The sequence below is a fragment of the Rhinolophus sinicus genome, chromosome 18 (assembly GCF_057876585.1).
Source record: "Rhinolophus sinicus isolate RSI-liver-muscle chromosome 18, RSI-T2T, whole genome shotgun sequence".
Lineage (NCBI taxonomy): Eukaryota > Metazoa > Chordata > Mammalia > Chiroptera > Rhinolophidae > Rhinolophus > Rhinolophus sinicus.
The window spans coordinates 113,952,474-113,967,294 of NC_142518.1; the positions used below are offsets into that span (position 1 = coordinate 113,952,474).

The following is a 14,821-nucleotide window of genomic DNA, read 5'->3' on the forward strand; positions in this document are numbered from 1 at the left end:
CCTACATTGTTTCTTTAATTTAACACTCCATAATAGTTGTTTCGAGATAATTCCTATTCCTTTTTACAGCTGCATAGTACTCCATTTTGTGGATATACCATACTTGATGAATTAGTCTTCTTTGATGGGCATTTGGGTTATTCTTAGGTTTTTGCTTTTACACATAGTGTTATAATGAAGAGCCTTGTATGTGTCTTTTTCTATTTTTGCCACGTTATCTTTAGACTCGTAAACGTGGCACTACCGAGTTAACAAGTGATTCAAGTGTGCGTTTGCTGGGTAGTGCCAGACAGCTGTGCAGTGGAGCGCAGGACCATTTTGCATTCCACCAGCAGTGTGGGTGTTCTCTGCCCTCAACTTCACCTGCAGAGTATGTTGTGAAACTTTAGGATTTTTGCCAGTCCAACAGGTGAAAATTTTTATTTCAAGTAGTTTTAATGTGCATTTCTCTTAAGAGTGTTATTGAGAAGTGGTTTCTTATAAGTTCTTTGAACAACCTTATTTGTCTTAAAGTTTCAGTATACTGTCTTATATTTCAGCTGTTGCCCACTAAATATTGTACCAGTTGGGCCAAAAACAATGTGAGAAGGGATTGCTTCTGTTAGGAATTTGGAGGTTCCAGAGATTCAGTCACAGTAATCAAATCTGACAGGTGAACATTCGCGTTCCCCCCCCTTCCTCCGCCTCCCCCCCACACACACACACCTGTTCAAGCTGTTGTTTCTCAGTCTACACAGCACCCTGGCCCAGGATGGTATTATGAGCCTTGCGCTCCCCCCGGCTGAGGCAGTCGGTCTCCGGTCGTCATTGGTCCACCACCCACTCACAGCGGCTCACGGCAGCTCACGCTGGCCACTGGCCACTCATGGCAGCACATGGTAGCCCACAGCAGCCCTCAGCAGCCCACGCCGACCACCCGCTGCTCACGGCTGCCCAGCTCCAGGGAGAGCTGTTGTTCACAATCTTAGCTGTAGAGGGCACAGTTCACTGGCCCATGTGGGAATCGAACCTGCAGCCCCAGCGTTAAGAGCACGATGCTCCAACTACCTGAGCTACCGGGATGGCCCGACATATGCGTTTAAAGGTCTGCAGACTTACAGTTCACTTTGGAAATGTTATTTGACCTGTAGATGTCAGAGAACCAGGGGAAACAAGTGTAGATCAAGACAATACTTTGGTGTTGTCCCGTTCTTCCCATTTCCCTTTAGGCTTCACATAATGCTCCTGTTTAGCCAGCAGAGGCCACTAGAGCCTATTAAGGAGCCCAAGTGTAACAGAATTGTGGCTGTGCTGGGATGATTGCTGGGATGATTGCTGAAAGGTCACAGATAACCCTGCAGTGTCACGAGCTTGTGGCATGTGAAGATTTCATGCTTGGAAGAAAACAAATATTTGAGGGAAAGAAGTGTCTATGCCATTTACATTATAATTTTTTTCCATCATATGCCATCTCCTTCTTTAACTCAAATAAGCATTTGGGAATTTTAGTTAACTTCATTGTTTAATATCTGGTGAGCTTTTACTTTAAAAGCTGTGTAACACCTTACAAAAAGACATAGTCCATACTTTCTAGGAAATGATGTCTTTGAGGAATGCTGCAATTAGTATTTTAATTTTTTTTGTAACTCTTCTTAGTTTGCAGGCCTTTCAGATATATCCATCTCACAAGACATCCCTGTGGAAGGAGAAATCACCATTCCCATGAGATCTCGTATTCGGGAATTCGACAGCTCCACATTAAATGAATCGGTCCACAATACCATTGTAAGTTAGACTAGTTGAGAGAATTTCTGTTCAGTGTCAGGGGACTAAATAATAGCACTTCATAATATTTTCTTTTGGATCACTGATTTTCAGTATATTTTCTTTATTGAAATGCAAGATTCTCCCCTAGATAATAATGTGGTCCACCGTTTTTGGAAAGCAATTTGGCTATAATGGATATTAAGAATTTTAAAATGTCCCCGTCTTTTTTAAGCTTGCAATTCTGCTTCTCCAGATACAGTATAAGGAAAAAAATTTTAATACAAAAATATTTTTTAAAACACAGAAAAACAGTAATATGCAAAGATGTTCATTACAGCATGCTTTATAATAGGGGAAAGTTGAAAAACAGATGGAATAGCGGTTAAGTAAATTATGTTACATCCGTGTGATAGAATGCTAAACCATTAAAAATCATGTTTACAAAAAACTATGAATGACGTGAAGAAATTTCTAGATGAAAAAATTAGGACAGAATTACCTCAACTGTATTTTGAGAGGTTATATTTGTGTTACCGTTCCCTTCCTCAAATGTCTTGATTACTAGTTAATCTGACGTCTGGAATTCATTTATCAGTTAAAGTGGGAATGTTGGAAATTATATATTGTGAAGAATGTGGCAGCTAGGGAGCAGGCTAATTGGCCCTTGGGATGTTCTCGCGTATAAACTGAAAGTCATGCTATGTTTTGCAGAGCAGATTTTAGTAGTGCTATTATTTAGTCTCTATAAGTAAAATATTAAGAGGGCTACATTTCTCTTTTACAGAATTTTAAAATCAAAACAGAACTGGTAGATGTGGTAAAGAGTTAGATGTTGGCTTAAATGGTTAATAGAAAAAGGGAATAGAAAAGAGAATTAATGGAAAAACTCTGCCTCCCTGGATTGTTTGTATAGTGAAGAAGTTGAACTGGAATTTGAGCTCTAAAATTCAACAAAAGGCTCCCAGGAGATTGAAATAAAAGAAATTTTAGCAAATTAAGTGAGGGGGCTGGCTGCCTGGCAACCTTGGTCATCACAATACAAGTTGTTTATGTCTTTCAGATGCGTGATCTAAAAGCTGTTGGGAAAAAATTCATGCATGTTTTGTACCCAAGGAAGAGTAACACTCTTCTGAGAGATTGTAAGTATAGGAGGCATTTGAGATGCTTCCCATCATGCTTTGTCATAAGTACTTTATAAGGCAAAGGCCCCGTGGTAATAAAACTGACATTTTTCAGGATGAAAAAACATATATAAATGAAACTTTTGGAATAAGTTAAAAGTTTAGGACGGAATTTCAGAGATTGAAAGATTTTGCTTAATATGTTGTTCTCATCAATAAACACAGATCCTATATCCTCACCCACTATAATGGACACTGTAAAAAAAAAAAAAGTGTTTCTGAAAGCTGCAAACGTATCGGGACTTTGTTCAACTAAAGAGCTAACAATCTCCGAGGGAAAGGCAAATGTTCAACTGTGAAATTAGAATAATAGCTATTGTGTTTCCCCGAAAATAAGACCTAGCCAGACAACCAGCTCTAATGCGTCTTTTGGAGCAAAAATTAATAGAAGACCCAGTCTTATTTTACTATAAGACCTGGTTTATATAATATAATACCAGGTCTTATATTAATTTTTGTTCCAAAAGACGCATTAGAGCTGATTGTCCGGCTAGGTCTTATTTTCAGGGAAACAGGGTAACACTCATTAAGGACTAACAAATTAATAGTACCTTTATGGACATTTCTGTCTTCAGAACTGTCATGTAGTCTGATGACTGCTTTCTTTGTTCAAGAGTTCTGTCAACAGTGTTTGCAGTAATTTCTGCTCTTAGAATTCATTCTTACAATTGTTAGACCGTTTCCTTTTCTTTTCAAGTATTCTTGGTTTTCTCCGTGCCCTTTATCAGGAAAATCGAATCAGTTGTTTGAGAATAGGAACAGTGGTGTTATGCATGAGTGTACCTTCTATTTTGGCGGCATTTCAGCTGTACTATAGGGATGTCAGATGTGTGGCAAGTATGCCATCACTCCGGGTGGAGACTGCATGCAGCGTCACAGTTGTTTTCAACATGGCGTGCTGTGTGTGGGAGCTCAGATGATTTGCTCCACTGGAAAGAACGTGGACAAATCTGGGTGTCAGTAGTGGTTCTACCACTAGCTATGTGATCTTGGATAAGACAGTTAACTTTCCTGGGGTTCAAGTTTGTTCCTCTGTGAAGGTGGAGATAATAACGTGTACCTGCTGCTGAGGATTAGAGACAGTAACACCTACCAACCACCTTGCACGAATCTGGCACTCAGTAGGCACTCCATAAATGACCGCTGTTGTTGTAGTGCCTTCCTGTCCCCCCGACACACATTCTCTTTTTAAATCCTTACAACCTTGTGAAGTAGGAGATCTTGTTTGTGATTTACAGATGAAGAAAACGAGTCTAGAGAAGCCGAATGTCTTGTCAAGATCATGGGCAGGATTAGACCCCAGTTTTCCAGTTCAGTGCCCTTTCTGGTCTCCCGCTGCTGCTCCAGATGTGAAGATGCTTTGAACTGCTGCTGAGGTTCAGTTCAAAGCCAGGTTGCTTTCCACAGTGCAGAACCAGGTGTTAGTTTGCTGATTAGTGATGAATTTTGGCTTGTGTCACATGCTGAGGTCCATTTGCAAGCCTTGAGGGGTTAGGTAGATAGGCTGGCACAAAGGGTGAGCAAGTCATGGCCACAACTTGCACTTCTGTCCTGCCCTGTTATAGCCCTTGGCAAAATGGCAAGGAAAAAACTTAACATTATTAAAAAACTCAAGGTTTAAAAAAAATAATCCAAAAAAAGCCCCAACAACACAATGAGATAGCACTTTACATCCATTAGGATGGCTGTTACCAAAGAAACAGAAAATAACAAGTGTTGGAGAGGCTGTGGAGAATTTGGAACCCTTGTGCTCTGCTGGTGGGAATGTAAATTGGTGCAGCCGCTTTGGAGACAGTGTGGAGGTTCCTCAAAAAGTTACGTGTAGAATTCCCATATGATCCAGCAATTCCACTTCTGGGTGTGTACCCAAAAGAAGTGAAAGCAGGGACTCTAACAGATATTTGTACACTCATGTTCACAGTAGCCAAAAGGTAGAAACACTTTAAATGTCCATCGACTGATGGATGGATGGACAAAATGGGGTATACGCATATATTACTCAGCCTTAAAAAGGAGTGAAATTCTGATACATACTACAACACGGATTAATCTTGAAGACATGATGCTATGTGAAATATGCCAGGCACAAAAGGACATATAGTCTATGATCCACTCAGGTTAGGTCCCTGGAGTAGTCACACTGATGGAGAGTAGAATGATGGCTGCCAGCAGCTGGGGGGCAGCTGGGCAGTTACTATTTAATGGGTTGGAGTTTCAGTGTGGGAAGATGAAAAGGTTCTGGAGATTGGTGGTGGTAATGGTTGTGCAACAGTGAATGTGCTCAATACCTGTACACTTAAAAGTGACTACACTGGTGAATTTTGTGAGATATGTATTACAACAATAGGAAAATAGTTTTTAAATACTGTTAAAGGTTTTTTACAAATTAAAAGAATCAGTGCATTAGAAAAACTAGTGTGTTAATGTCATTTGTACTTGAATTCAGTTTTTTCATTGCTAAGTTTAAAATTTAACAAGAATAACAATTTTATTAGTCATAGGATTCATTTTTATATCTTCCCCAAACTTTCTACAGGGGTGTCAAAATGGCTTATATAATTAAAACACAATGTAAGTGTGTACATATACATATTTTTAGGTGAAGTTATGTACATACACGTGAGGTTAAAGTTAGAAGTGGCATCTGTACCTTTTTTCATACTAGTTGAGGAAGGTAATGTTCTCTAAGCTGTATGTTACCAAACTGAGCGTATCAATCTCCCAGTCGCGTGTTTGGACCCGATGTTGGTAGAGCCTTTTATAGTTTTCATGTTATTTGTTAAAGTTTAACCTTATAAAACTATCAATATTGAGATGGTTTTTCACCTGGAAGAATAGCAATTCCATACTAGTTCAATGGGATAATTATAAAAGGGAGGCAGTGTGGCAGAGTGGGAAGAATTTTGGAATAGGAATCAGAGGACCTTGGTTCTGGCCCCACCTCCACACCTAACTTCATAGAAACTTGGGCAAGTGACTTCCTTCTCAGCTTCATTTTTCATATTTGTGCGATGGGCCTGATTATACTTGCCTTGTCTAACGTCATCTCAGATTGGTGAAGTGACTTGGCTCTACTCTTTCTTTTTTTCTTTTTCTTTTTTTTTTTTTTTTGGCTCTACTCTTTCTGAGGGTGCAGGATGGGGTACCTAAGTCTTTTGACTCTTCATCCATTGCTCTTTATAGCATGCTGGAACGTGGCTTGAAGGTGGAGAGAGGTGATTTGTGGAATATGAAGTGAACAAAACTTAAAGGATATATGAAGGACATTCAGAAGTGGGGAGCAGGGAGGGCAACTGCCGGGGTAGGAGAGGTGGAAGGGGAAGGCTTGGGCAGATAGAGCCTTGATGTCTGAATTCTGAGAGTGGGAGAGCTAGACATTGAAATAAAGTTAGAAAACACTGCATGGTTGTTTCTTAACAGTCTTCTGCCTTTTCTTGCCTTGTAGGGGATCTATGGGGCCCCTTGATCCTTTGTGTGACACTCGCATTGTAAGTACATATATTTCCTTCCTTTGTCATTTGAGATAGACTAGACTTTTTTTGTGGAGTTTCAAAATTGAGGGGAATTTTGATTGAACGTTTCATGTGGGACTTCTGTGACATAATTGTACTCCTTATGAATTTAAATCTAAAAGGTAGCTTTCCAGATCACTTCAAAGAGTGATGGAATTAAAGATGTAAAAATCATGCCCACCTCTGTTTACCAATGACTTTTTAGCCTCTTTTAGCCATTTCTAGTCACCAAACGTTTATGAACTCTGATGCACTTCTCCACCATTAAACTAAGTGAATTAAATATCTGTAGGTTTAAGCACTGTTTGTAAACAATTGTTTTTAAGTCTTCCTAAAAGTATGAATGAGAATAAATTGGAGAGGATAGAAGTGGTAAAGTTGAAAGCACAAAGTGTTATGCTTTCCACCTGCATTGTATGTAGAGGGAGAGGGCAGAAGGAAGAAAGCAAGGTTCCTTGGAGAAGGTAGCATGGAAACAATACTGTTGGCTTTTCATCCTGGCTGCTAACAGCAAAGTGACTTTGGGCTATTAATAAAGAAAGCCCATGGGTTTGAGAACCCATGTTTTAACGTGATGGCTCTAAGGAAAAGATTAGCAATGCTCATGTCATTTCCTTGTCATAGAATGCTTCAACAAGGCTCTGCAGATAATGAAAAAGATGGAGGGCCCCAGTTTGCAGAAGTGTTTGTCATTATCTGGTTTGGTGCAGTTACCATCACCCTCAACTCAAAACTTCTTGGAGGAAACATGTGAGTATTATTAAAATCTATCCTTTTCCTTTGCTAGGTAGCAGTATGTCTTAGAATTTTAAGGGGATCTGGCGAGTTAGGTATTTAAAAAAAATCAAAATAATTGAGGGCCAAAGCGTATGTTCTGTTAAAACCACTGAACAGAGATAATCTAGTTAGTAAGTTAACCTGGAATTAAGTTAAGTCATCTGGGGTCCTTTCATAAGCTTCAGATGTTCTCTCCAGCCCTGAAATCATAGGCAGAATTTTTTTTTAGAAGATTATGTCCATTTTGGGGAACAGATGGTCCAAAGCTTTCAACAAATTCTCAGATAGCTCTGCAAATTAGAAAAGATTGAGAACCGCCGTCTTAGAGGTTCAGTAGGAGAAGGAGGTCTCTAGTGTCCTAAATGGTTCATTCTTAAGGAGTTTGAAAGGAGAAGGAAGTGGATGGAGAGAAAAAGCATATGCTTATTATAGAGGCCTGTTATAAAACCGTGTTAGGCTGTAGGTATTATGTATCTGGAGGGAGGTAACAATCCATGATACGTAGAAATCTGTGTAATAAACTGCATCATGATACAAATCAGCTATATATTTGTGATTTTTATGGATGTGTGTGTTTTTTAGATCTTTTTTTCAGAGCCTCTGTGTGCTGGGTTACTGTATACTTCCCTTGACAGTGGCAATGCTGGTTTGCCGGCTGGTGCTTTTGGCTGATTCGGGACCGATAAACTTCATGGTCCGGCTTTTTGTGGTGATCGTGATGTTTGCCTGGTCTGTAATAGGTAAGAATGTATTTCTCTCTACAAGAGCAGAGCAGACAGAAGCGAGTGCTAGAGATAAAGCCCCGAAACGGCCCAGTGTGACTCATGAGTCACACTGAGTGATGTGATTCTTGCCAGTGTCATCCATAGAGCCCTACGTGGCATTGATAGAGAGACGATGCACATCTTGGCTGAGTTGGGTATCTGGACTTCTAAGGTGGGGAGAGTCACAGCTGTTCTTTTTTTTAAAAAAAGCCTTAAATAATGCATAGCATTGGAAATGAGATTCCACTCTACCTTAGTCCTAGCATATATAGGAGGCATAGGTGACTTGAGAGATGACGTGGGCCTTTTCCTGATATTAATCATCCTAAAAATAATAGCTAGTATTTACACATTGCTTATTTACTATAGGCCAAGCACTGTTGTAAGAGCTTTGTATGTATTGTCTCATTTAACCCTCACAACAACCGTAATAAAAACTATTATTACTGGTCCCACTTTTATACCTGAGGAACAGACACAGAGAAGTTTAGCAGCTTGCCTTAGGACACGTAACTAGTGAATGGGGGAATCGAATTTCCAACCCAAGCAGATCACATACCCATTGAGAACTATACTACCCCCCAGTACAGGTTGTTCGGTATCATATAGTCCTTTCCTGCTTCACTAGAAAATTCTGCTGAAGATTAGGAAGAGCCTCTAGCAGTGGTAATGAATGCTATGTGCTCATTGTTTTTACATTCCTAAAATTCTCTTACAACTCTTCTTAAACTAGAAATGTTCACCAGCTTCTTGTTTAATGGGACAAACAGACCACCTAATATTTTAAGTGCAGGGAAATCTCTTTGCTTGGAACATGATTAAAAGCCAAGAAGTGGGGTGGCTGGTTAGCTCAGTTGGTTAGAGCGTGGTGCTAATAACACCAAGGTTGCTGGTTCGATCCCCGCATGGGCCACTGTGAGCTGCACCCTCCTTAAAAAATAGAAAAAGCCAAGAGGTAATCCACAAAAAGGTCTGAGAGTGCCAGGATTGATGTTCCAAGGATGGTCTACTAAGCTTGGCGCTTGACCCATGGGAGAGCCCCTCATCCCTTCACTTAGAATCTTATAATTTACCATACATGTGGTTCTAAATAGCTTGGTTATCCAGTATCTAGGCCCACGGCAGTTTGGAAAGTAGACTCTTAGAAGCAAATAGTTATTAAGGCCAAACTGTGTGTCAGGTGCTGTGCTAGGTGTGGTATCTGTCCTCAGAGTTCACACCCCAGTGGAGCACCAGACATGTAAACAGTTAAGGATACTTATGTGTCCCAGGTGGGAGATGGCCATCTGTGCAGGGCACAGTGGGGACACAGAGGAGGGAAGTGGGCAGTTGTACCTGGGGTGGCAGGTGACCACATGGTTGTTAGAAAAGATGTCCTTGAAGGGTGATGGTTGAAGATGAGATGTTTCCTGGGCGGACAAAAGGGACGGCGCCTCAAAGATCTGATAACTTAGAATAAGGACAATTCCTCAAAAAGCACAGCAGTATGAGGCCATTTGCCATAGGAGCAAATTACCATACGTTTTTTAAGCCTGTTCAGCACAGTTCAGTAACCTCTGAGAGAGGGGTAAGGAACCCCATTCAGAAAGGTTTCCATCTAAAATGGCTGAGGACTTTCAAAGCCTCAGCATTTGAAACCAGCAGCCCTCAGCTGTCTGGAAAGCTGTGCCTCCTTCTCTGAGGGTCACAGATATGCGGGAGCTACTAGTATAATTCTGTTCCAGACTATGGCGAGCACACGACAGTTAGCGAGTTTTAGTAGGTACGATGATCTCATATTCAACCTCTGTTTTGTCTCGTTTTGTTTTGTTCAGCCTCTACAGCTTTCCTTGCTGACAGTCAACCTCCAAACCGCAAAGCCCTTGCCGTCTATCCTGTTTTCTTGTTCTATTTTGTCATCAGTTGGATGATTCTCACCTTCACTCCTAAGTAAATCAGGAAATGGAAATTCCAAACCAGTGAACTGAAAGGTCATCTGAACAGTGCAATTCACCATGGAGTTTTGCCTCTTGTCTATCTTGGAGGTACTTGGCATCTGGCCACATGAGGGGGTTACAAGAGAGCCATAAAGCTCCGTCACCATTTGTGTAAGGAACTGATGTTTGAAAGGCTGTCCTTTCCCTCTTAACAATGTTATTTCTTTAAAATACGTGTGCATACTACACACAGTTTAATTCCTTCTTAAGACGTGATGGGGGTCGCTGTGGTCCATTTGGGCAATAACCAATGACTGGAAGCACACAGATACATCCTGTAGGTTGAGGAACTATGGCGTTGATAACTATTTTCAATTTCAGAATACCGGGTCAGGTGCAGCTCTGAAACACATTGCCTTATGACTGTTAAACTATGCCTGCTACTAGAAGAAGTAACGGATAATCTCTGTCCATTTCCTTTTATTTCTTAAGTTTAAAAAGGCAATGACAGAGGTTAATAGAGGGGTTCGTACGTGTGGGAGGAGCAAATGTGCATTCACCAGTATTCAGACTTTGATCATAGAAAATTTTGCACTTTTTGTTTTAAAAGCAAAGAAAAAGCAGAAGATATATAAAGAGCGTACTGTTTCTGTATAGTCCCCTTTCGGCCATGCTAAGTAGCACCTCGGTGACACTATTTTTAATCTCACTCACTAGCTCTGAATATGCAAGCTAAGATGTTAGCATCAGCATGTAGTTTTCCTTTGCCTGAAGCTCTCAGTGGTCCAGTGCTTGAACTTATCCAAGTAGGAGACCTCAGAAATTACGATTGATAGGTCCGTAAGACATCTCATCCTGTGGGCACCTTCTCTTAAAGGTGGAATGAGGCAGTTTGGAGACAGCATAGCTGTAAGGAATTCTTCGTTATTCCTTATTATCTGGCCCCCATCTAGGAAGTAAGGCTAAATCCAAAGCCTGCATTTCATCGGAGGGATTTCGTGTTCTGAGGGCTGATTCACAGGACATCTAGACACTTAGAGCGTGATGTAGGGTGACTTGGCTTTACAGCTGCTGCCTTTTCATACTGGCCTCGGCAGGTTTTTCATTACATGTGTTTTTTAGGCTGAGGAGTAGCAATTCATTTCCTTGGTTGCAGACTTTAAAGCTAATTAGCTCTCCTTTAGACGAGTTTTTTTGTGTCTACTTGTAGTAGTATGGAAGTGTGAAGGCTTTCCAGCGAGCAGAGTGTCTGGGACAGGCTGATTCTGAGCTCAACAGGCTCCTTTAAGGTAATGTGAGCTGCTGCTTCTATAAATTGCACATTGAAGAACTCTTAATAGACAAATCCTAGGAGTCAGGCAGGAAACTGTCATTGAAAAAATACAGTTACTGACAAAGATAGGGATGTCTTATTCCACGAGTGTTCTTCATCGTAGAATTTATTTATTCATTTTGTATTTAAGGACTACCTACATATAGATATATCATTTGACAAACATGTTCTCCATCCCCAGATTAAGCAATGAACAGCACTGGGACAGTTGGGTTCTTGGAGTGATATTCTAGTACAAAAGTGTTACAAACTTGGTCCCCTCTGTCCCAGCCTTGTCCAAAGTTTGTGGCTATATATTTGTATTTATTTTAAATTCCCTTTTTCATTTTAAAGTAAACTCTGCGAGGACTAAGCTCAGATTTTAGTCTTGAATTGGTAAAGAATATTTTAGAACTGGTCCTAATTTTGAAATTTGTCCTAAATTATCATCCATATCCATTGTCTGAAATGTTCTAACCTCTGCTAAAAAGATCTCTCTTCCAAAGTTGTTTCATAATCTGTCCAGTAGTGTAAAATTACAGAAATAACCATGCTTTTCAAAAGGGAATTAAGTCTTTATCGAATTTTACTCAGGCTGAATATTTGGTGAGAAACTCCTAACACTACAACTCGGGGGGCTTGTGTGTGTGCATATGGGAGGGGGTTATACATAGTGGGGGTTAAGGCAGCTTGTTCTGTGTATTAATCTGTTGCTCTTGAGAGACTTAGGGAATGGCTTTATTTGATTTGAAGGGGGATAAAATGGAAATTATCTTTCTGAAAACGAGTGGTCAGTTTCAGGGCATAAATGTTTTCTTATATGCAAAAAAAGTGCATTGCTTTCAGTAACAGAAGACCTAAGTATCTGGACCTTGTAACCTTCAACACAGCTTTCCTGATTCGCTGCAAAGGCACATGGCTAATTGTAGAAAGGGGGACCAGAATGGAACCCAGACTCCAACAGAGGAAACCTTGTGCCAGGAGTTGGGAAGTTTCATGCTTCAGATGAAACGCAAGTGTGTAAGCATCACTGCCTGACGCGGTGTATCACTGCCGGACAGGGTGCGTCACTGCTGGTCGCGGTGTATCACTTGCTCCTGCGCCTGAGATTGAGACTTCACTGTCATATTCTTTAGCAGTCACAAAGGTGAAAACTGGGTTTAATCGCTGTTCAGATTATGAAAATGCAGTTGATGTGAATGTATTTAAATGTGCCGTGTAGTCTTAAAAGTCAGTCATTCGTCAAGTCTTTTACCTCCTCAGAGGCTTATTACGTGAGTTGAATTGGGTCTTTTCATTGTGGTGGGGTTTTTCTGTTGGGCGAGGTGGGGTCACAGGGCATGAGACTGTTTACTGTATTTGTCTTTTTATAAACTGTCCCCCAAAATGTGATTAGAAGGCTGGCAAGCCTATATTTGAAAATTTAATTGTGTACTTTATATAACCTATCTACTGGATTTTCTATTTACTTACTTACTCCTAGAGATGAAAATCTCTTGTTATGTTGAAATTGTGGGTAACATCAAGCCAGTGGAGCTTATCTAAAGCCTGTCATGATGTGAACAGATGTCCATTGCATGCAGCTCTTTCATTGCAGAGTAAAATACTGAAGTTGTGATTCTCAGACTTCATTTCTGAGGCAATTTAAATAGAAATACATGTGAATGTTAATCCATGTATGTAAATTAGAAATTGTTTTCTAGATTCTGTGGGCTTTTGTTAAAACTAAGGAATTTTTAGGGATTTACTTAGGCCATAGGACGGCCAAATAATAATAATCACAATAATATTACTAATAATAATAGCTAACATTTATTGGGCACTTACTGTGTGCCAGGCACTATTCTATTTTTTTAAGAATTTTTTTATAGCATTATTGAGATACACTGAACCATAAAATTCACCCTTTTAAAGTGATGTACAATTCAGTCATTTTTTTTTCAGTATATTCACATAATTGTACAACTGTCACCACTATCTCATTTTAGAACATTTTCATCAGTCCACAAAAACACCCCATATCCATTAACAGTCATTCCCTTTTCCCCTTCCCCCAAGGCTCTGGCAACCACCAGTCTGCTTTCTATTGATTTGGCCAGGCGCTATTCTTAAGTACTTTTCATGCAATGTAAAGTGCTACAATTCTCATTTTACAAGTAGAAAATTGAGGCACACAAAGATTAATAGTTGCCCAAGGTCACACAGTAAATTGATTTAAAATTGGAAAAACACATTAGATTCTCATAGTAGGACACAGTTTGGGGTTGCACTGTTATGTACATGAATGAATTTACCCGCTCCCCAAGGTGAGTTCCTTGTTATTACCCATCACACCCTCCCACTGACTAAATGGAATCAACTCACATTCTTTTTTCCTGGATATAATAGAACACTCTATTAGCAGCATCTGAGAAAAACCCAAGAGCAGCTCTACATTGGGAAGAATTGGGTTTACTTCCCCCCTCCATCTTTGAGCCCCTTTTCTCTCCCCTCCCTTTCCACCACTGCCACATACACACACCTCTCCCCTTTCTCTCTTCTCGTCTTAAGAATCAAACAACTTCTGCCTGTTTTTAAATCTCCCAGAGGGATGGCTAATGCATCAAAATGTAACCTGCCTGTTCAGGTGTTTATAGTCAAAGGAAGCAGCTGGTTGCTTGTAGCACTAGTTCTGTTCCTAAGAGCTCAGAGAGCAGTGGTGTGAGAATTGGAACACTTTTTGCTTTGGGCTAAACTGGGTGGGGGAGGAAATAACAGGATGGGCTTGGCTGTAGTGAAGTGGGCTCCTGCCTGGTAGGAATTGGCCGCTCGCTGCTCTGGTGTCCTGTTCTCTCTTTCAGAGCCTTTGTCCCCTGTACTGTCATTGCTGCTAATGTGTTGGAACTCTTCAATACCCCATTTTAATCCTGGTCTTTCCTATAAATAATGAACCTGTGAAAAGAATAAATCTGTAAAATTGTTTGTGAATGTTAAATGTGCAAATAAAAAAACACTGGCAAAGGAGAATTTGTGTTTGCCTGTTCTGGTGCTGAAAAACTCGAAGAGATTTGCTGTGTACTGTTTGGATGGGCTATGTTGTCATCACACAGAATCGAAGGATGTGGAGGCCTCACTGGCAGCAAGTTAGAAAGGGAGTCGCATGTACCAAGCAAATCACATATGCCAGGCACTGGATTCGCTGCTTTGTAGCAGTACGTCCTCGGATAACTGCAGCCTTGGGAGGTTGGTGGTATTTTCTTGAACTTGAGGAACCTGGAAATCAAAGGTGCAATCAGTTGCCCAAAATCACATAGTGAGTGGTGCTGCCAGGATTGAAACTCAGGTTTTGTGACTCCAAGGTCTTTTTCTTTTTTAAATAAAAATGAATGTCCTTGTATGTTACCAACTCAAAAAACGAAGTCCACAAGTCTCATCTAAATCACTTAGCTGTTATATGGGTGAGACTCAAGTTAGAATTCTTTCTGAGAGAAATTGCTTTCCTGCTGTGAATGTGTGAAATCAAACAGGTCCCAAGAAAGTCCAAAACCTTAAGGCCCACTGGGGTGAAGGTGCCTTCTGGATACACTGGGGACAGCCCTGCCCACACGGCTTTGCTGGGCACAGTTCACTCACT

The 14,821-nt window shown here is 40.5% G+C and overlaps 1 protein-coding gene across 1 annotated transcript in view; it reads left to right on the forward strand.

Moving 5' to 3' along the window:
- YIPF6 (Yip1 domain family member 6) overlaps positions 1 to 14,214 on the forward strand; it is a 25,087-nt gene extending 10,873 nt beyond the window's left edge. The window contains exons 2-7 of the mRNA XM_019753611.3: positions 1,636 to 1,764; positions 2,807 to 2,885; positions 6,373 to 6,415; positions 7,064 to 7,189; positions 7,799 to 7,956; positions 9,795 to 14,214. Of these exons, the coding sequence (XP_019609170.1) occupies positions 1,636 to 1,764; positions 2,807 to 2,885; positions 6,373 to 6,415; positions 7,064 to 7,189; positions 7,799 to 7,956; positions 9,795 to 9,913 (654 nt within the window). The 3' untranslated portion in view covers positions 9,914 to 14,214. The remainder of the gene's footprint in view (positions 1 to 1,635; positions 1,765 to 2,806; positions 2,886 to 6,372; positions 6,416 to 7,063; positions 7,190 to 7,798; positions 7,957 to 9,794) is intronic.
- Positions 14,215 to 14,821: the final 607 nt, after the last annotated feature.